The 23,066-nt window shown below is 39.4% G+C and overlaps 3 protein-coding genes across 3 annotated transcripts; all 3 read right to left on the reverse strand.

Moving 5' to 3' along the window:
- Positions 1-3,511: 3,511 nt before the first annotated feature.
- LOC126691146 (7-deoxyloganetic acid glucosyltransferase-like) lies at positions 3,512-4,471 on the reverse strand. The gene has a single exon (XM_050386215.1). It carries the CDS (start codon positions 4,469-4,471, stop codon positions 3,512-3,514), a length of 960 nt encoding a protein of 319 aa, XP_050242172.1.
- Positions 4,472-11,933: 7,462 nt separating this feature from the next.
- Positions 11,934-14,076, reverse strand: LOC126691147 (uncharacterized). Its single transcript, XM_050386216.1, has 4 exons — positions 13,434-14,076; positions 13,166-13,345; positions 12,698-13,089; positions 11,934-12,600 (listed from the first exon to the last, which is right to left on the reverse strand). Exons 1-4 carry the CDS (start codon positions 14,074-14,076, stop codon positions 12,076-12,078), a joined length of 1,740 nt encoding a protein of 579 aa, XP_050242173.1. The 3' UTR covers positions 11,934-12,075.
- A 740-nt stretch (positions 14,077-14,816) lies between these two features.
- LOC126691148 (7-deoxyloganetic acid glucosyltransferase-like) lies at positions 14,817-16,250 on the reverse strand. Its single transcript, XM_050386217.1, has 2 exons — positions 15,746-16,250; positions 14,817-15,019 (listed from the first exon to the last, which is right to left on the reverse strand). Exons 1-2 carry the CDS (start codon positions 16,248-16,250, stop codon positions 14,817-14,819), a joined length of 708 nt encoding a protein of 235 aa, XP_050242174.1.
- Positions 16,251-23,066: the final 6,816 nt, after the last annotated feature.

Genomic DNA, 23,066 nt, shown 5'->3' on the forward strand with positions numbered 1-23,066 from the left:
GCAATATAATCTAGTTTTGTGGTAATAAAAAAATTGGTCTGAAACTCCTCCAAACATTATAAAGACAATAACTTTGTTGACAAGTCTCTAATTATATACGCGGATCAAAAGCAAAATGAAAAACACTATTCTTTTGATCAACGGAAAAAAAAAAAAAAAAAAACACCTTTCTAGTAACCTAATAAAAGCTGTTGTTAATATAGGGATGGTAATTGGTCAAGTTTGGATTGGATATATTGAAACCTGACCCGTGTTAACCTATAAATAGGTACCTTTACTTTTAGAACTCCAACATTGATAGAGCTATATTTTTTATTTTTTTTTAGTTTTTAACTCCTTAAAAAATTATTTTATCCATTTTTAACACCTTATTTTTTACAATTTACCTAATATCAATGATTTTATTTTAATAACCACTTCATTTAAATATTTTTATTATTATTATTTGTTTCTAACTTGTCATGTTTTCAAAGTGTAACACTGCCATCTATGGCAATGCGCTCAAGTGTCAAATTTTTTAGCAATAGCTCCGTTGATGCAGCATCATTTTTGTTATATTAGCTGTTAAAAATAGTAATATGGCGATTTGACACCACTAATGCTAATGTTCTAAACCTAATATATCATGTATCCAACTCCTACCTGAATTTAATACTCTCTTATTTTTATTTTATAATTAAAAAACCTGATTCTGCTAGCTGAAAAATATATCTTGATATGCTCAAAAAAAAAAAAAAATATATATATATATATATATATATCTTGATCATTTTATGACCAGACATATAGCAATATATAGACTATGGAACCATTTAAAAAGCATGTTCAATGAGATTAAGTGCTAGTTTGGATAGTACTTAAGTGCTGCGTCTGCGTTTTCACTTTTTTTTTTTTTTTTTTTTTTTTTTTTTTTTTTTTTTTTTTTCTTTTCAGCCGCAACAGTTGACCCGGTCTTTTGTGAATAGTGCACTTGTGCACTGTTCACGGGTCTCACAAACTCCACTTTTTATCAACTTTTTCATTAAAAATAGGTCCCACAGTACTATTTATACATTTAAAAATTATTTTGTTACAGTGTTTTCAGTTTTTAGTTTTCAGTTTCAGCAAAATAAGTTCTATCCAAGCAGACCTTAAATATTAAAATAACTTTCAGCACGTTCAATGAGATTAAATATTAAAATAACTTTCTTTTTATTAATGCTTTGGCTAATCCAATCTTGGTAATATATAATATAAATAACAATTCCCATATCAAAATTGAGTACGAATTTAGGAACGAGGAAGTGTAAAATTCATGTTTTACACCATTCAATAAAAGATTGTGTAAGGATTGAAATTGGATTGGTCCCAAAACAAGATTGGGCTCAAACCCAAGTGGCCCAAACAATAAATTTATAGAGCGTGGATGGAAGAATTAGATCTATCCTAGAAGAAAAACGATTAGATTTAGTGGTTTCAGACTGTAAGATGCAATTCAGATTAGAAAATCTATCTTCGGAATAGTCCAAGTAGTACGTATCATATGGTTTTGTTCAATAATCAAATTGTATAAGAGTTCTAGTCTTTTTTTGTTTCTTATGCTCCTCCCCTTTTTAGTATATCTTTCCATGTTATATATTCCAGCCTTGGTGCCGTCCTCACCACACACGTGTAGGTTAGATTCAGAGAATTCGTTCCTGTCCCATCTAGCACTTCCCAGAATCATCAACTAGTAGCTGTAAGGCTGCTTGATCACTGTTCAGGCATCATTTCCACATTAATGCGGTCAGAGAGTTGGTTGGGAGTCATTTAATGCGGTGGTAGCAGCTTTTTGAAGATATTTGTTGCTCTTCTCCTTTTTTATCCTTTGTCCAACGTCTAACCCTTAGTGATGATGTAATTCCAAAGTAAGTCCATGATGATATGGCACTCAGATCGACCTCGGACACATGTTGCCGAGAGGGCTTTTGTCCTCGGACAATTGTTTGACCTATCTCATATTGTCTCTAATCCTCTCTTCATTCCGTTCTCCTTATAATCTTATCTGGACTTTCTCGGATGGTCTAACGTCCTCGGATTGGGCCATAGGCCCAGTTAACAATGTCTTAACAATACGTATACTTCCTAATTAATCGGCCCCCACAGATTGCCATATTATCATTTTATTTAAAATTTAATACATCCTACCACACCTAATAACATCTCAATAAACTCTTAATTTGGTTGTATTTATATATAGATATTAGAATTGATTGAGTATGGTTATATACTTATTGTTAAATATGTGATAAGATAATGTGGCATGTTGGGATTAGAGGGTTAAAACATGAGTTTTACACCACATTCTTATAGAATTTAATCTCATCAAAATTCATATCATTTTGAAAACAAAACCTTTAAGAAGGGAAGATATATTACAATAAAACTAGCTAATAACATAAGCAACTAATTGTTTTAAGAGTAATGCTACAACTATTTTTTTTTTTTTTTTTTTTTTACAAAATATTGATGTAACCAATCTCTTATTGGTTTTCATCTAAGCTCACTATTAATATAATTTTTTCATTTACCAATAATCACTCACCACATCAGCAGTTTGTAAAATTTTTTGTAAAATAGTTTGTATCTCTAGTATTATTCTTGTTTTAAAAGTCTCACTAACATTTGTAGTAAACTAATATTGATTTTGCCAACTCATGATATTATGCCTGATATAAACTAAAAAATTGTAAATAAGTGCTGCTATTTATGACTTATATTTAAATTCCAATATAAGGATATTCCCATCTGTTGCTGTCTTGATCCACCTAGGTGCATACTATCAGGATATTTCTGTAGGTTAAAAATATAAATTTAGTGATAGGATCAAATTAAAACTAATAATAACTTACCAATAGTCACTGAGAGCTCGTGCCCATATTAGAATCACTATCGTTAGATATAAATAAAGGTTTATCATTACTTATAAACACACGAATGAGCTCACTTCAAAGTAATGTGGAACTCACAATAAACAAATTATTTGTAATACATACCTGCACCAACAATTCGGAGATCAACAATAACCCCGAGAAGGCGTGGCATTCCTTTTTTTCAACTTAAACTGCATAGTTTCACACCAACGAATCAAAGCTAGTTCCTTGATAGTTTACGCAACCAAGAATTCATATTATGTTGTAATGCGAACGTCTTCACTCTGTTTGGAATGAATGGGCTTTTGAGAATTTAAAAAACCCAATTGAAATCTCAAGATCCAAAGTTAAACCATGCAACAAACCATGGGTTGGTTAGCTCATTAAGCCTTTCAAAGTTCAATCACCATTTCAAAGTTGCAATAAGAGGACCCATCTTATTTAAAGCTTTCATTGAGTGTTCGATATATTGAACGAAATTATAACCTAGTAATGCATAAGCGACAATTCATGTGATTTCTATTTAGAGTAATGATACTTTCAAATGCTAGAAGCCAATATAACATATTCAATTTTTCTCTAACTTTTTAAATGTAATACTAAAATGTTTAAACATGAATTTAGTTGGTTAAGCTCATTAAGCGTAAGTCTTCAATCAACCTTTCTAGGTTGCAATGAGAGGACCCATTTTCTTTGACACTACCGCGAGCCATTCTTGCAGTTTCATTCGTCGATCTTATGATTTCCTCCCTTTTGTCTTCCATAAGATCTCTCACCATCTTCTCGATTATAAACCTATCACAAGTATCTTTCATGTCAAACCCCACCCTCCACAACTTGCTCACACACCTACCGTTGACTTGTTGGTCAGCAACTTGAGGCCAACAAATCATAGGAACTCCCTCGAAAATACTCTCCAAAGTTGAGTTCCATCCACTATGGGTCAAAAACCCACCAACAGATGGATGGGCCAAGACTTCTTCTTGTGGGGCCCAACTCACCATATACCCTTTTTCCTTGGTCCCTTGTTCAAGCTCCTCCGAAATTTGACCTAATTCTCCATTCCCCTCAACTAAGTCTGGTGTTACCACCCACAAAAATGGTTTCCTACTATTGACCAAACCATGCCAAAACTCTATCAATTGGTCACGTGACAACTCGATCACACTTCCAAAGCTAACATATATGACTGATTTAAGAGGTTGAGAGTTAAGCCACTCCATACAACTTGAGTCTTCTTTTCTCAAACTACCATAGGATGAAACGGATTGTGAAGAGTCTTTGTTGCGAGTCTTCAAGAGAGCATGCAGAGGACCAATTGTGTAAACCTTGTCGAAGAAAGAGCCGAGGTGAGCGATAATGGGTGCTTCGAGTTCTTCAAAGGTGTTGAGTATAAGAGTAGAGGCTCTTTTCATAGCTGAGGCTTCACTGATGATAAATTCCATCAATGGATTTTCAACTTCTAGTCTACAATTACCAGGAAGATCTCGACGCCGCAAGAGGCTTTCCATGCTGGGAATGCTGGTGATAGGCTTATCCATGTCACTTTCTTCTGTAGTAAGACAATCAAAAGCTTTCATGGCAAATTAATGTATATATGAATTTCATCTTGCTGGTCAAAGTATTAACAAACATATTTCACAAATTAAGAGTAAAAAAATAGATTAAAAATTTAAAACTAAATTAAAATATAAAATTTTACAAAACTATATATTCAACGTTAATTAAATATAAACAAAAAATTATAAAATAATTGTTTCTTAATATAATTCCATTCAGTCATACGCCAAAATTAAAATTTTATATTTTAATCTTGAATCTATAATTGATTTTGGATTAAATTCTGCAATAATTTCCCTTTCAATTTATAATATTTAGGAGTCCCTTACAATATATATATATATATATATATATATATATATACACACACATTGTTTTTTTGGTTGTGAATCCTTTGTTTTTGGACCGGATTGCTTGACTTCCCCAATTATAACACCTAATCTATTATATAAACCTTTGGCACAAAGGCCTCATTTCTCCATTTTACCTCAAACAAATTATTTTTAACCATTTGTTCTTCGGTCAACATAATTTTTGAAAATCTACAAATTAAATATATATTATATAATTATCTTCATTATATCCAATATTATTCTAAATAAAAACTATTTAGAAACATTTGTTTTGTTTTTGTTTTTGTTTTTTTTTGTTTTGTTTTTTTTTTTTTTTTTTTTTGAGAATCACTAATTAGCAACATTATATTCTATAATATGTCTGATATGATTTATTTTATTGTTTATCAAGTAACAAGTAATATTTCATTCCAAAAAGAAAGTAACAAGTAATGAAAAAAACACCAAACCATCCCATCAAAAAAAAAAAAAAAAACCAAGATTTTTGGTAGAGCTCAACTGCAACAAGCCAGCGCATAAATCTCAATTTTCAAAAATTTTAATTGAAGAATGACGGGAATGACGACTCTACATCTCGATGACGAAGATAACATTAATGACGAGAGAATCATCTATGACGAGGTAATCAGAAACAACGAAGAAAGCCATCATCACTGACGAAGGCGGAGAGTTATTCAATGCAGTCAACCAATGATCCAAGCAGTTACCAAATCGACCAAGAAGACCGTTGGAGGGCCTCTTAAAAGTCTCATTACTGACCAGGTGCGTTACTAAAGAAAGCATTAACAGCCTCAACGGCTAGCCCTTAAGGCCTCAGGTATAAAACTGTCACACAACCAACAGAAGAGGAGATATGCAAAAATATTCTAAAACTATCTTTTACTCCTTTATTGTGTTTAATTGTGATCCTAACTTTGGCATCGGAGACTTTGTGGCAGGCGCCACACCAGTGTCCCTCGTCGAGCAAACCATCACATTCCACGAGTGATTCCATCTGCTCACTCACTGACGGATTTGTGTTCCATCAGTTTGGCGCCGTCTGTGGGGACGAGTTTTCAGATTTACATTCGAAAACGTAGTTTCCATCAATTCACCATATCCAGATGGAATCCAACCCAGATTCAACGACCTTGGCCCAGCAAGTTCAAGCCTTGGCAGCCACCATTGAGGAACTCACCAGGCAGAACCAGGAAATGAAGCTGCGGCTCCAGCAGGTTCAACAAGCTCAACAGGAAGAAAACCGGTCCAAGGGTAACACGGAGGGAGAGGGGGATAGCCAATAGAGGGAAACCCCCCGGAGACCAACTACTCCGGACGAACAGAACTCAGATCTTCTTCGGGAAATGAGGAAAGAGATGGACGAACTAAGGAGCGCTATCAAGGAAAAGACAGACCGGAGTGTAGACAAGATGGTAAGGGCTACAGATTCGCCCTTCACTGCAGCGGTACTTGATTGCCCCGTGCCGTCAAAGTTTCGCCTGCCTCAGTTAGAACCATTCGACGGACTCAAGGACCCTCAGGATCATCTTAATACGTTTAAGACGACTCTGGGCCTTCAGCAACCACCTGATGAGATATTGTGTCGCTCCTTCCCTACGACTCTCAAAGGAGCTGCAAGAGAGTGGTTTACCAAGTTGCCAAACTCGTCCATAGACAACTTCGATCAGCTAAGTAGTGCTTTCCTGCGTCACTTCATAGGGGGACAACGCCCAAGGAGACCAGTAGATTACTTACTCACCATAAGACAGGGAGAGAAGGAGACCCTGAGGTCATATGTCAAGCGATTCACCCGGGAAACTCTGGAGGTGGACGAAGCTGATGACAAGGTGCAACTGACGACCTTCAAGGCAGGATTGAAGTCCAGAGACCTTGTAGCCTCTCTTGCCAAAAACCCCCCGAAGACAATGGCTGAGATGCTCCTGAAGGCCCAAAAATACATGAATGCGGAAGACGCTCTAGCTGCCATAAAAGATACCGAGAGGCTAGGAGACAAGTTCAAGAGGGAAGACGACCGCAGAGGGCAAAAGAGAGACAGACCAGAACGTCGGAACAGTGACGGGAATAGAAGGAGAGATGACAAAAATCCTCGTCAGGTAAAATTTACTCCTTTGGTTATGCCTGTTGACAAGATTTTCACGCAGATCAAGGACGAGCATTATCTCAAATGGCCCAGGCCATTACACTCGTCCCCCAACGTACGTGACAAGAACAAGTATTGCCGGTTCCACAGAGACCACGGCCACAATACAGAAGATTGCAGAGACCTGAAGGAACAAATAGAGAAATTAATACGGAAAGGAAAGTTGCAGAAATATGTAAAGAAAGGAGAATATAGCAAGTTCAGAGACGACAACAAGACCCAACATGAATCCTTCACTCGGGATGACGACCATACGTCCCAACCTCCACGCAAAGTGATCGGGGAGATAAACACGATCACGGGAGGACCATTCTCAGGAGGGTCATTCAGATCACTTAGAAAAGCATACCACAGACAGGTAAACAGCGTCCACGCCATTCCTCCGTCCAAGTACCGACGAACATACCAAGATATGTCCTTTAATGAAGGAGACGCCAGGGGAGTGAAGCAGCCTCACAACGATCCCCTGGTCATAGTGCTGAATATAGAAGGGTTCAATACCAGAAGGATCCTTGTTGATAACGGAAGCTCAGCGGATATCATCTACCTCCCAGCCTTCCAGCAGTTGAAGTTAGATCCAAAAAGGCTCCGTCCTTTCGACTCTCCACTTGTCAGTTTCAGTGGAGACAAGGTCTACCCCAGGGGTATAGTGACTCTGACGGTGACAGCAGGGACCTATCCGTTGCAGCTGACCAAACAAGTAGATTTCCTAGTTGTAGATTGCCCCTCGTCCTACAATGTCATCATTGGGAGGCCTACCCTAAACAAGTGGAAGGCGGCAACGTCAACTTACTGTTTGAAGGTGAAATTCCCAACAGACGATGGTGTGGGTGAAGTGAAGGGTGATCAGGTCCTGGCAAGGGAGTGCTACCAGTCCGTACTGGCAAGAAAGGAGAACCACACGTGGACGATAGAAGAAAAAGAGGAAGACGGAGTAGAGATCCTGGAAGCAGTGGAATTGGTAGAAGGAAATGCGGACAGGACAACCAGAATAGGGACGACGCTAAGCCCTGAGATGAGAGCGAGACTCATAAAGTTCCTTAAAGGGAACCTTGATGTCTTTGCATGGAGTCACGAGGACATGCCAGACATATCTCCAGAGATCATCCAGCATAGACTGAATGTGGACCCCAACAGGAAGCCCGTTCAGCAACGACGAAGAACTTTCGCTCCAGAGCGAGATCAGGCAGTAGCAGAGGAGGTAACCAAACTCTTGACGGCAGGGTTCATCCGGGAGGTATACTACCCAGAATGGCTCGCCAACGTCGTTCTGGTAAAGAAACCAAATGGAAAGTGGAGAATGTGTGTAGACTTCACTGACCTGAATAAAGCATGCCCAAAGGACAGCTTCCCTCTACCAAGGATAGACCAGCTCGTGGACTCTACCGCTGGACACAAGCTGTTGACGTTCATGGACGCCTTCTCAGGGTACAACCAGATAAAGATGGCTGAAGAAGACCAGGAGAAGACGGCCTTCATCACCAGCCAGGGACTCTATTGTTACAAGGTGATGCCTTTTGGGCTGAAAAATGCTGGAGCTACATATCAGAGGATGGTAAACAAAATGTTCAACCAACAAATTGGCAGGAACATGGAGGTATACGTAGACGATATGCTCGTCAAGAGTAAGGAAGAGCTCGCACATCTGGACGACCTGGAGGAGACTTTCGCGACCCTGAGAAAACACCAGATGAAGTTGAATCCAAACAAATGTGTTTTTGGGGTAGCCTCGGGAAAATTCTTGGGATTCATGGTGTCCCAGAGAAGAATAGAAGCCAATCCAGAAAAAGTACAAGCTATCATTGACATGGCCCCACCCAAGACCGTCAAGGATGTACAAAAACTTACAGGAAGGATAGCAGCTCTAAATAGGTTCGTCTCTAGGGCCACAGACAAATGCCTGCCCTTTTTCAAAACACTCAAGCAAGCTTTCGCTTGGACAGACGAATGCGAAGCAGGGTTCCAAGAGCTGAAGCGATATCTGAGCAGTCCACCTCTCCTGAGCCCGTCCAAAGGAGGGGAGAACCTATACTTGTACCTGGTGGTGTCAGCCTCGGCAGTCAGCGCAGCCTTGATTAGAAAAGAAGGCAAGAAGCAACTCCCGGTGTACTACGTCAGTCAGGCCTTTCAAGGAGCTGAGTTCAGGTACCCAAGGATTGAAAAGATTGCGTTCGCGCTTATAGTAGCCTCGCGCAAGCTCAGGCCGTATTTCCAGTCAAACCCTATCCTTGTGATGACGGACCAGCCAATTAAGAAATCAATGAACAAACCAGAAGCAGCAGGGAGAATGGTCCAATGGGCAATCAAACTCAGCCAATTTGACATCGAGTACCATCCAAGAGCAGCCATCAAGGCACAAGCTCTGGCTGACTTCATCGCTGAATTCACTCTTCCAGATGAAGAAGGAACTACAGACGAAGTTGATAAATGGACAATACAGACAGATGGTTCGTCAGCCCAAAAGAGGGGGGGAGTAGGGGTCGTCATAACTACCCTCGACGGAGAAGTGATGAAATATGGAGTTCAACTGGAATTCCCAGCCACCAATAACGAAGCCGAATATGAAGGAATATTGACGGGCTTGAGGCTTGGAAAAGCTTTTGGTGCCAAAAATTTGCTGGTCCAGAGTGATTCAAAGCTGGTAATCGGACAGATCAGTGGAGAGTACGAGGCAAAGGAGGAAAGGATGCAGAAATACCTTAAACTGACGAGGCAACTAACTCAAGAGTTCGACACAGTGGATTTCGTCCAGATACCAAGAAACAAGAATATTGAAGCTGACGAAGTGTCGAAACTAGCGTCGTCAGAAGCAGGAATGACGAGCACAGACGTGGCAATAGAAATTCAGAAATACCCAAGTATTGAAGAGGTGGCAGTGCTCACCACCCAGAGCCCAAACACCTGGAAGACGCCCTTAATATCCTTCCTCCGAGACGGACACTTACCTCAGAATACTGACGAAGCCAGAAAGGTCAAAAAGAGAGCGGCCAGGTTCACGATCCTAAATGACGTCTTGTACAAGAGAGGCTTCTCTATGCCTTACTTAAAGTGCGTCGACGAGGACGAGGCCAAATACATCCTAGAAGAAGTACACGGAGGAGTCTGTGGCGACCATGCCGACCCCAGATCCCTAGTAAACAAGGTGGTAAGAGCGGGGTACTTTTGGCCAACCATGCAGGGGGATGCTGCTGACCTCGTCAGAAGATGCGACAGATGCCAGCGGTACGGGAATGTACAACGACTTCCAGCAGAGAAGATGACGACCATATCCTCCCCATGGCCATTCGCGCAATGGGGAATCGACATCGTCGGTCCTCTGCCCCAAGGTAAAGGTCAGGTAAAATTCCTTCTAGTTGCTATTGACTATTTCACAAAATGGGTTGAAGCAGAGGCCCTAGCAACCATCACTGAGGCTCGGATCCGGAGCTTCGTGTGGAAAAACATAATCTGCAGGTTCGGGATCCCTTTGACGATCATATCTGATAATGGGAAGCAGTTCGACAGCCAAGGCTTCAGAGAGTTCTGCTCGGACCTCGGGATCAAGAATCAGTTCTCATCCCCGGGACACCCCCAGGCAAATGGACAGACGGAAGTAACAAACAGGACGTTGCTCAAGATAATCAAAACCAAGCTGGACGAAGCAAAAGGTGCCTGGCCAGAAGAACTGCCTAGTGTCTTGTGGGCATACAGGACTACAGCCAGAACCCCGACAGGAGAGACACCCTTCAGGCTTACCTACGGCTCAGAAGCAGTGATCCCAGTAGAAGTTGGAGTAACAAGCATCAGGCGAGGAGCTTTCAGAGAGGGACTCAATGACGAGGGACTGCGGTTCAACCTGGATTGCTTGGATGAAGTAAGAGACAATGCGTCCAGTAGAATAACAAAGTATCAAAAGAAAATGGCCGAGTATTACGATAAGAGGGTCAAGCTCAGGCGTCTGGCCATAGGGGACCTCGTCCTTCGCAAAGTCACTATAGCTACTAAAGACCCTACTCAAGGGAAGCTGGGCCCTACATGGGAAGGGCCATATCGCGTCGTTCACTACTCTAGGCAAGGGAGTTACCATCTGGAAACTATGGACGGACGAAAGCTCCCTCGTCCTTGGAACATTGAGCATTTAAAGAAATACCATGAGTAAATGTAATACACGAATGCACTCGTTACTGAAGTTAATAAAAGTATTATTCCTTCAATGTTTTTGCGCAGGCAGTACAGGTCAACCATGAGGCCTATAAAAGACTAAGTAACAAGATTCCGCCTTGACGGATGTAAGTTACCGACGACCATAATACTATGGTTAAAAGACTAAGTAACAAGATTCCGCCTTGACGGATGTAAGTTACAGACGACCATAATACTATGGTTAAAAGACTAAGTAACAAGATTCCGCCTTGACGGATGTAAGTTACCGACGACCATAATACTATGGTTAAAAGACTAAGTAACAAGATTCCGCCTTGACGGATGTAAGTTACCGACGACCATAATGCTATGATTAAAAGACTAAGTAACAAGATTCCGCCTTGACGGATGTAAGTTACCGACGACTGTAATACTATGGTTAAAAGACTAAGTAACAAGATTCCGCCTTGACGGATGTAAGTTACCGACGACCATAATGCTATGATTAAAAGACTAAGTAACAAGATTCCGCCTTGACGGATGTAAGTTACCGACGACTGTAATACTATGGTTAAAAGACTAAGTGACAAGATTCCGCCTTGACGGATGTAAGTTACCGACGACCATAATACTATGGTTAAAAGACAGTAACAAGATTCCGCCTTGAAGGATGTAAGTTACTGCGACCATAATAATGAGGTTAAAAGACCAAGTGACAAAAGTCCGCCTAGACGGACATAAGTCAAAGGGCCGAAGTCAGTTGACGGAAGAGCACAGTGCATTAAATCAACAACTAATTAACAAAGCACAAAAAGTACGGACGGATGTAAATCAGCCAGAACATCAAGAAGAAAAGTAAGTACGCTTCATTCCAGCCCATAAACACTGGGCCAATATCATTGTTTTCCAAATAAAGTAAATTGTTTTGAAATTAGATTTACAAAAAAGAAAGGCCCAAAACAAGACGGGCACCCACAATAAAACAAAAAATTTTTCTAAGTATGAAGAGTCAAGCATCAGCTGTGCCTTCACTGGCCGGCACGTCAGCAACAGGCTCGGGAGCATCATCGAGAGCATCATCACCAGGAGCAGAAGACGAAGCCGCTTCCTCCAGAGCCATCTCCTTGTCCACTTCCTCCAAATCCAGGCTCTCCAGGTTGACTCCAGAAGGATGCTTGATCATGTACCTCCGGAGAAGCTCAAAACCTTTAAAATACCAACTGAAGAGCACGGTGTTGTACTCGTCAGTGGTCTGGAAAGCCTCCACAGATCGAGCAGCGATGGTCACCAGTTTCTCCTTGGCTGCCAGAAGCTGCTCGTCCTTCTCGAGAGTCAACCCGCGCTCCACTCTAAGGTCGTCCTCCAACACCTTGACCTTCTCCTTTAACGTCGTTGCCTCGTCCATGGAAGTGATCAGGTTCGTCCTCAGGTCGGAGTTCTCCTTCTCCAAAGCCTCCATCCGGGTTGCCAAAGACGCCACCTTGGCCCCTTGAGTGAGGTACTCAGCAGTGATATGGAGACTCTCTCCCAACACCTGGAGGGAATTATGAGGTCGTCTATAAAAAAAAAAAAAAAAAAATATATATATATATATATATATATATGATGATAAAGAGAGAAGAACCCCACACCTGGACAAGTTTGTGGACGTGACGAGAGGCTACATCGTTTAAGGATAGGTCAGAAAGAGCCTTCAGGTCCGATGAAGTAACGACCTCGTGAGCTCTTTCTACAGCCAGAGACTCGTCATCCCATATTGTGGATGAACGAGTACCCGTCTTCTCCTTCCCTTTGCCAGACACACGCGACCTTTTGGAGCCGGGAGTAGGAATCTCTTCTATTGAAACGGTCGGGGAGGCAGTCCTCGTCGTCTCAGAAGCTATGGAAGGAACGATGCTGAGCGGGATGGAGGCAGGACCCTTCCCGGTGACTCGCACAGTCTTTTTTCCCAGATTGGACAGGGGTTCGTCCTTCTTTGACCTCATCTTGGCATACATGTCCTTGTTGAATTTTGTCGTCATCTCTGCAAGAAGAAAGTGTGTCAAAAACTTGCTTAAGTATACATAAGGGGAATCATCACTGACGAAGTTAAAACTTACTCTTTTTGCCTTCAATGCCAAGCTGACGAAGAACGAAAGGAGATGGGTTAGGACCAAGGTTGTAAAACGCAAGAGATCGAGGGTCAACCAGTTCGTCCCAGCTCTCAATCGTCTCAGCGTACCCGATGGCGGTCTCTATGCGTTCTTTATACCGTCTCTTCAATCCAGGCCGTCTCTTAACTATACCAAACAAAGAAATAAAGAAGTCAGCAAGACCAGAACCTCAAAATTGGCAAAATTGAAACAACGGGGAGAAATACTGACGCACCTAAGGCCGGGGTTCCCCACCGACGGAGCAACCTCGGGATATCACCCCAATCACTGCTGGATTGAGTCTCGAAGTCGTCCCCAGACACAAAGAAAAAGCGCGACTTCCAATACCTGAATGACGAGGGCAGTCCCTTGACGATCCTAGTCTTTTTCTCCCAAGGGACTAATTCATAATACCCCCACTCCTTAGACTCTTTCAAACGATATAGGTAGGTGAGCTCGCCTATCCTGATCATATCCCCGTTGGAGGCCAACCATATTTGCATACAGTTGATGACGATCCTCCACGAGTTAGGCATGAGCTGCCCAGGAGCTATACCAAAATGATCTAAGAGTTCCATCAGGAACGGGTGGACGGGGAACCTAAGCCCACAGGTGAAAGTTGACTCATAAAAACATATTTCGCCTGGAAAGAAGTGACAAGCCCTATCTTCTTCCCTAGGACGACGAACACGAACCCTAGACGGAAATTGAAACCTATCCTTAAATCTATTCACGGTCTCGTCATCCAGACCACAAATCTCCCTAAGGGCATAAAAAGCCCTAACCTCTCGAGAACCAGAGACGGCTGTATCTCCTTCTGCCGGGCCACCACTGGACGATAGCCCAGTCTCGAGGTCACTAGACCTAACCTCAGACATTAATCCTCTTCCTCCTAAACCCTCAAACCAATTTAGCGATTGACGGAGCAAAGGCAACAACTCACTCAAAACGACGCTCAGACTATTGCCTTCGTACACAAAATTTTCTAAAAAAGGGTAAGTACCCAAAGACCCCCCTAGACGCGCAAAAAGGAAGGAGATCGACGGGCAAGCTATCCTAACCTCTAAGCTATCAACCATGGAAAATACAGAAATCAAAAGGCGGAAAAACAAGGTACGAAACTGAAACCCCAAAAGAAAAACAAAAGCCAACACCAGAATAGAAGCGAAAAAGGAACAGCAAATCAGAAATTATGCTGCAGTAAAAGAAGAAAAAGAAGAAAGAAAAAGGAAAGAAGAACGTACCTCCAATGGCGGAACGGCAGAAGCGCAGCGCAAGGCAAATCGGAGAAGAAAGGAAGCCTCAAAACATTCAGAGTATCACTAAAAAATTTGGTTTGCTTTTGCTCTCTGAGAAGTAAACGAAAAGTTGAAAAGGAGAAGTTTTAAATGTGGGCCAAAAACGATTGAAAAACCAGCGGGAAACCCAAGGGTCATGCCATTAATTCCACAGACCATCAAGCGCCACGTGGCCATGATTGCGTGTAGCGCCGCCACTAGGCATTAAAGGCGGAACAGAACCCCAAGAGTCACAAGAAAAACTTTTCATCTTCTGTGATCGTCATGACGGGTCACCGACGACCCCAGAACCTGGGGGGCAACTGACGGGAATGACGACTCTACATCTCGATGACGAAGATAACATTAATGACGAGAGAATCATCTATGACGAGGTAATCAGAAACAACGAAGAAAGCCATCATCACTGACGAAGGCGGAGAGTTATTCAATGCAGTCAACCAATGATCCAAGCAGTTACCAAATCGACCAAGAAGACCGTTGGAGGGCCTCTTAAAAGTCTCATTACTGACCAGGTGCGTTACTAAAGAAAGCATTAACAGCCTCAACGGCTAGCCCTTAAGGCCTCAGGTATAAAACTGTCACACAACCAACAGAAGAGGAGATATGCAAAAATATTCTAAAACTATCTTTTACTCCTTTATTGTGTTTAATTGTGATCCTAACTTTGGCATCGGAGACTTTGTGGCAGGCGCCACACCGGTGTCCCTCGTCGAGCAAACCATCACATTCCACGAGTGATTCCATCTGCTCACTCACTGACGGATTTGTGTTCCATCAAAGAACAAACACAATTTTCTTTTTTTAATTTAAAAAATCGATGCCTGTAACACTTATGGGGATTTTTGTTTTGTGAAGAACACAACGTGACAAGGTGACCAATTAATTCAATATAATTTTTAGGTTCTTTGGACCAATTTTTTTTTATTTTCGGAATATTACCCAAAATTTCAAATTTTATGTATAATATTTAAAAACTTTCAAATTTTTAGAAGATCATTGTCCCTTTTTTTTCTTCTAAATAAGAATATATTAAAAAGGCAAAAGAGAAGAGGAGGGCCTTGAACCATCTCTGAACTTGAGGAGGAAATCCGAGTAAAAAGAAGAGATGTTTAAAGGTCGGTCTCACATACAATAAGCAATCCAACGAGCAAGGGTAATTAAACACAGTTCCATTTGATTTAAACACAGTTCTATTGTTGTATATATTACATATAGGAGTAATTAAGAAAACCAAAAGTCCACTTACCTTGGAAAGGAACTTCCCCTTCTTCAATGAGATTTGAAGTATGCATAATAGTCCACATGCCATGGGAGCCATGAGTTGGAAAAGTAATGATTGGAACCCCAAGCTCCTCAGCAACATCAATAGCGAAACACATGAGTCCATCGGCTATAATACACGTCGGTGGAGACCTTTCTGTCGATTGTCGTAGTGATATCAACAATTCTCGGAAAAGTGGCTTGCTCACTGTCCTAGTATTAGAGAACAATTGAAATATAATAGGGCCAAGACGTGGTTGATCAAGTGGAAGACCATCAGAGATGGACACAAATCGAAACCCTGGACTGCGATTATAGAAGGCCGGGATGTCCATGACACGCTCAAGACGATCATGGTTGTAATCGGAGTTAACAAAGGTTATTAGAAAGCCGGCATCGCAGAGAAGCTTGGCTAAGGTGAGCATGGGTTTAACGTGGCCTGAAAGTGGGAGGGGCAAGATAACAACGTGAGGGACTTTGTCTTGCGCCATCACAAGACCTTTTGTGTTCTGTTTTTCAGATAGGAGTACACCCTTGTAGATTGTAGTATTATGATTTGTTGGATGTATATATAGAGAAGATATGAAGTAGTATTACATGGGTTACTGATTGTTTCAACTCTTATACAATAATTGCACATTAATTAGACTTTTTAATTTTTCTACCAAAAAAATTAAAGAAAGGAAAAAAAAAAAAAAAAGAAAAAAAAGCCTCACAATACATAGTTGATAGCAGTAGCACACTGCCCATAGCATACTAGCACACAATGCCACATGACCCACGATCCCACAGGCTAAAACTAGCTTCCCTAAGAGCACCCGCAGCAGATGTGCTAAATGTGCCAAATGCCAAATTTTTGGCACATTTAACACACCAAACACAAAAACGGAGCTTTATCAGATGTTCCAAATGGTAAAATTTATACCACATATGAACAGTACCGTTGCAAATTTGCAACGGTACGGACGAAATGTGGTATAAATTTATTATTTTTTATTCGGTTTTTCTCTCTCCTCTCACTTTTTTAATTGATTTTTTCTCTCCCCAACCGGTGTTGTTTCCTCTCCTCACGAACACCTCTCCTCACAATCGGTCTCTCTCTCCCAAACCGGTGTTCTTTCCTCAAATCAAACCCAGAAATCTTCTTTCTTCAAATCCAAAAATCAAACCCAAAAATCCTCAAATCCAATTCCTAGTTTAAAACAAAACCCAGAAATGGAATCCTCACAAACCCAGAAAGAACAAAGGAATCGGCGATGGAGGCGAGGTAGAGCTTGGTGCCAGGGACGGCGAAGCCATGAAGATCGGTGTGCGAGCAATAAGCGAGGTTCGTGAGGGCGAGGTCTGCCGCCGGAGTGTTCGTCACGATTATGGGATTGGAATCGACGTGGCCATCGACGTTGAGGTGAGATCGAAATCGTGGGTTGCCGGTGCTAATGGGTTTTGGTTGCCGGTGCAAGTGGATTCGGGGCTTTGGGTTAGCGGTGCTAGTAGTTTCGTGGGTTTGGGTTGCCGGTCTAGTGGGTTTTGGTTGTGTTTTCTGGGTTTGAGTTGGTTGTGTTTTCTGGGTTTGAGTTGCTGTTTTCTGGGTTTGATTCATGGATTTTCTGTGTTTTCTGGGTTTTAATGGGTTTTGTGGTGGGCGGTGGTTTTGTTTTCAATTTTTTGTTTTGCAATGGATTGTAGCTGCCACGATGGTGGTGGTGGCGGTGGCGGTGGTGGCGGCGGCGGCAGCAGTGTTGTGGTTGTTAATTACTGTGTTAGATATATTATTTTATTGTATTGTTTATATTATTTTAATGTGTAGTAAATATTATTTTAATGTATAGGATTGAATGATAAAACATCTGATAAATGGGATGTTGTAAAATGATGTGGTAAAACAATAAAGTAGGTCTTTAGTGTGGCAAAATGACATAAATTATACCACAGCTGCTGTGGATGCTCTAAGACACTAACCCGCCCACTGTAGAATGAATAGTCTTTTTTTTCTTTATCATACCAATTAATAAAATCCTATTTGAGGTATAATAAAATTAAGCAAAATTAGTCATATTATTAATTGTAAAAGAAATGTTAGAGGAACTTAAAAACAAAAACCTAATTAGTAATTTTATATCTCAAAAAGTAAGAAAAATAGATTTTAAATAAAAAATTAAAAAGTTTAATAAATATTATTTAATAAATATTTAATTATAAAAAAAACCCATTTAAAATTTTCACTTTAGGCCTCCAAAATTGTTGACCCCGTCCTATTCTGCGCATTCTCTATATACTACTTTATATTCCACAATATATTCTGCAAATCACACCATAAATTTCTATGTTCAAATTAAAATCTTCTATTTCACTTTCTCTGTACCACTTTATATTCTACAAATCATAACATATCATATGTACATTTATTTAATTAAATTCTTATTTTATGCATTGTTCTTATTTCACTTACCAAAAAAAAAAAAAAAATCCCACCCATCCCATGCCAGCACCACCACCAACCTCCGCTGGCACCAGTCACCGGCACCTTCAACAGTTCAATGCCAGTCATGACCATTCTACCACCTCCACAAACCATTGCATGTTTTGTTACAAAGGCCAAAGTACATGGCCAAGAAGATTGTTTTCCTCTCAGGGATAAATTTTCCTCTACAATCTCTCTTTCTCTCTCTCTGAATCCAACAGCAATATGCACTGTGGTAGTGAAAATGACTTAGGGTACGTTTGGTACATTGAACGTAGATTATATTAGGAATAGTAATCTTTATTACTAAGAATAGAAGACATTGTAATGGAATAACTATTACTATTAATAAGTTTGGTTGTTACATATAAAAAACTTCTAAAAGATGATGTATAAGAAAATTTTATATTTTTGGAAATATATTGATTTTAAAACCTATTATATACACTAAGGAATAGCTATTACATCCATTTTAAAGAGGAATAACTATTCTTCAATTTAAAGAATAGTTATTACAATGTAATAACTAATTCATGTAATAAAGGTGCAGCCAAATAACTGAATTGATATTACACATGAATAACTATTTCATTACAGGAGTTATTATTGCGTACCAAACGTACCCTTACTGTTTGAGAATTTACTGGGTCGGGGTTTTACTTACTCTTTTATCGCACTGCTAAAAATCCATGATGATCTTTTGATTCTTTAAATTCACCTTGTTCTTTGATCCCCCCCCCCCCCAATAGTATGTAATTATTCTTGATATATTATTTCTTATATTTGTCAAAATTTACTAATAAAATAGAAAGAAAATTCTCCTATTTTATCATCAATGTATCTTAAGCTTCAAAATATATAGATGGAAATTCTTTTTTTCTTTATATAAGTAGATAGGGGGAGAAAGGGAGGTGGGTTCAAATTGAGAAAAATCTATAAACGCAAAAAATTTCACAACAGTTATGTGATAGATTGTTAGTAATAGATAAAAAAGTAATGTTAGCTATGGGCTTAAATGAGAACTTAATAAAAATTTGCTAACTTAACTGTTGTGGAATTTTATGTTTATATGAGAAGAGTAGTGTTACCACTACCAACTTTTTTATAATATTTTTTACAAACTTTTGAGGCGATAGATTTTTACTAATTCTCATCTGGGCTTAGTACTGACATCATTTTATTTTTACTTTTCAGTAATAACTCATCATGTTAGCAATTTGTAAAAAAATATATAAAAAAGTTTATGGCTCTAGCACTTTTCATATGAAAAAATGCTACGTTCACAATATTTTTACAATAAATTATAGGTGGTAAGTTGTTACTGGTTCTAATTTTACCCATTATTGCACCAATTACAACCCAACAACAATATGTCACCTAAAATTTATTGTGTGTAAGTATTATAAAAATATTATGCGATTATCATTTCACCTTACGTTCAAAGAAAAATGGAAGAGAGGATTTACAGTGTACGTATGCATGCATTACTCTTATCAACAGTATTGTGTAACAGTTAAATCCAGGCTGGCTAACGCACATTTTGCATCTATGAGTAATACTAGTACTATAACTTTTACCATAATTTGCTCACATGGCAAGTTGTGATTTGTGAATAGTGAAGTAAAAATGGTGGATTTATATGAGTAAGTTGTAACAAAAGTTATGGTTTTAACATTTTTCTTGCATCTATGCCAAAAAAATTTGTTAACACATATATACTCATCGACGTACCCATGGAGTGGACTCACACCTGACGCCTGTGATTAGTTTGGGGAGTCGGTGAATAGCAAGACTAATGACGAATGTTGCACCCTGAGATAAAGACACTTTTTTTCAGAAAACGAATAGAATACAGGTTTTTCCGTGTTCATGTTTATCTGTATCGTTGAGTTGACTTGATGTTATTTAATTTACAGATCCAATCTTGCAACATAAACAATCCATCGAAAATGATTGCAAGTCTAATATTGTGGGTTAAAAACTATAAGCAGCATAATGACATCTACAAATGAATCAGACTGACAATGACCTGACTGGTTAGATCATAGATTCATAGATCATTGAGACCAGGGATGAGCCCTCCACAAGTTACAACTACTTTCACTTTATTTTATCAAAATATATATGAACACAATATTATTCATAGCGGACTGACAAATCGTATTTTGTTTTATATTTATATTTTTTAATTTTTTGGCTAATGAAGGACAAAAATCTATTTTACAATAAAAGCGGATGCATTGTACACAATTGAAGGTGTACACGCATTTATTTCAACTTATACAAATAAACAGACCCTTGGATGGTAATTAAAAACTATCAAATAAAAATTGATTGACTAAAGCAATCAAGTTGAAGTCCGATAACATTCTCAAAAAAAAAAAAAAGTTGAAGTCCGATAAGAACAATAAGACTAGCACTCCAAGTATTACAAAGCCTTTTGTTTAGCTGCTAACATGAAGCAACCCGAAATCTAACATCAACCACAATATTATTAAAAATAGGTTCTTCAATCTTATTGTTCTTTATAAGGAAAGGAGCATATGCTTTGTTAAGAAAACTTCTTAATCATATATTGCCACTGCTAACTTGCAATTATCAATCTACTCATAAAATCATATTCTTCTCAACTCTATGATTTTAAGAAAACTTTATGTGGCCCACATTTAAATGATAAATGAAAACTCATATTTTAAGGATTTTTTTTTTTTTTTTTTTTTGGGTGAAAGATCGATGTTATGGTGAATAACAATTTCTAAGTAACTCTCAAATGATTTAACCCCTTTGGTTAATAAACACCTTAGAGTTACAAGTTTTAAACTCCTTGATGGAAGAAGGTTATGGAACAAATTTTAATTTAAAAGGGTCCCTAGTCTAGCTTATATATATATATATATATATATATATATATATATATAGCCTGTCTCCCATCAAAAAGATATGTGTGAGGTAAATGCCATAAACTAGAAGACCCTTTTATATACACTATCATCATATGGTGAGTTTTCTTTTCTTCAAAGACTTAAATAACTATGGCTGGAGGTATGTTTGTTTTCCACTGCAACTCTGAATTTTGTCTTACATTCCATGCACGATGCGCCTCTACCCATAGGAAGGTCTAATTTACTACTAAATTGGCATTGGTTTATTTAGAATTAAAGTTTAAGTTTCATAGCATTAAAGTTTATTTTCTTTGGGTTTGTGGATCTATGTTTTGGTACTCATGTGGATGAATCACCCATCTCATTGAATAAAATATGTTAAAATGAGAAATTAAATATGAGGTTTTTGGCACGTACGCAGGTTGCTTGTAAATCCCTGGGGCCACACAAATCATTGTCCTATGATTGTTGCCTAGTGGCCACATGAATCACTGTTTGGTAACGGAGAAAATGAAGGAAAGCAAAAAAAGACTTTTGAGTAACTAAAGAGAGAAACCAAATCCGAGATTCGAAGCTATTCGATGAGTGCTGGAGTGATCGGAAAGAGATAATGTGAATATTCTGGCGAACAACTTAGAAATCTTCTGAAACTTTGAAGAGTTTTGATGTGATTGGAAGTTGAGAAAATTAGGGAAAATGAAATCCTCGTGAAACCTGAGGGCTAGGTTGAATTTGGGGCATATTGTTTTTGGGTTAAATGGGGTTCAATGGGTTTTTAATTAAAACCCAATAATAATTGAATCTAATTGGGTTGATGTCATTTAACCCAACTAATAATTGGGTTGGTTTGGGTGGGCAAATGGGTTTGAGCTTATTTTGCCACCCCTACTCAAAATGAAGGGTTGGGAAGTGGGTAAAAGGCTCAAATAATTAGTAAAATGCACTTTCATCCATGAAAAAGAATCCAATCAGGGAAGGAATTTAAAATAACTTATCATCTATAATATGTTTGATAGCCCAAAGGGGCTCCAAGAATGATTTTTTGAAGTGGGTGAATAACATTGGGTGTGTCTCCCTTGCAGATAACATGTTTATAACCTGCATTTATAGTTGTAGAGGCAACATATTTTAGTTTTCTGTTGCTCTCTTTTGCTGCATTTCATACTAGTTCTGGTTTAGTTTATACATAATTTATAAACAGTGTCTTCAAAGAAATACATGAATTAAATTCGAATGAAAGGATGGTGTGGGGCCCGATAGTTTATGGGCCAGGCCCACTTGCTCGTGGGGAGCCCGCAAGCCCAAGCTGAAAAAAGTTACGGCCCAAGCTTAAAAGTATAAGGCCGAGGATGGCCCAGATATGCAGCCGAGGACGGTTTAGTCCTCGGCAAGCCTAAAGCTCCCTTGACAGAAGGGGTAAAAGAGAGCTATAAGAACAAATCCGTAAGAAGATCTAAAATATCTCAGGGAAGTTGTCCTTAATACCCTTCACTGATAAGACTTTACACCTAACAGAACCTGATTTTTAGGCTTTATTAACCATCCCCAACAATTCTGGGATTAGATTGACGGGACAAATATCAGTCCAGGAAAAGTTGACCCTACACGTGGACGAGAGACAGCAAACGTAGGCTAGTATAAAAGGAAAGGTAAACTAATCAGAAGGAGATCCCCATCTCACTTCCTGGGAAAAACTCCAGGGATGAGAATGACCGGATAATATATGTACACCACCACGAAAAACCCACCTCCGGGTAACCGGAGAAAGACATTAGTGCTCCTCGGACATGATCCGAGGAGTCCAATCTCTCAAGTTACAAAGTTGTAAGGCTTGGATATCCAGGCTGAAGCCTTTTCTTGTCTGAGTTTCCTTAAAGTCCGGTTTGGACCAACGCCTTGTGACCAAACGCTAGCCTTTCAAGCCCACTCTCTACAAATCTTATTGTGAGGGATCCTTCACGTGC

This window comes from Quercus robur, chromosome 7, assembly GCF_932294415.1.
Source record: "Quercus robur chromosome 7, dhQueRobu3.1, whole genome shotgun sequence".
In the NCBI taxonomy this organism is placed as follows: Eukaryota; Viridiplantae; Streptophyta; class Magnoliopsida; order Fagales; family Fagaceae; genus Quercus; species Quercus robur.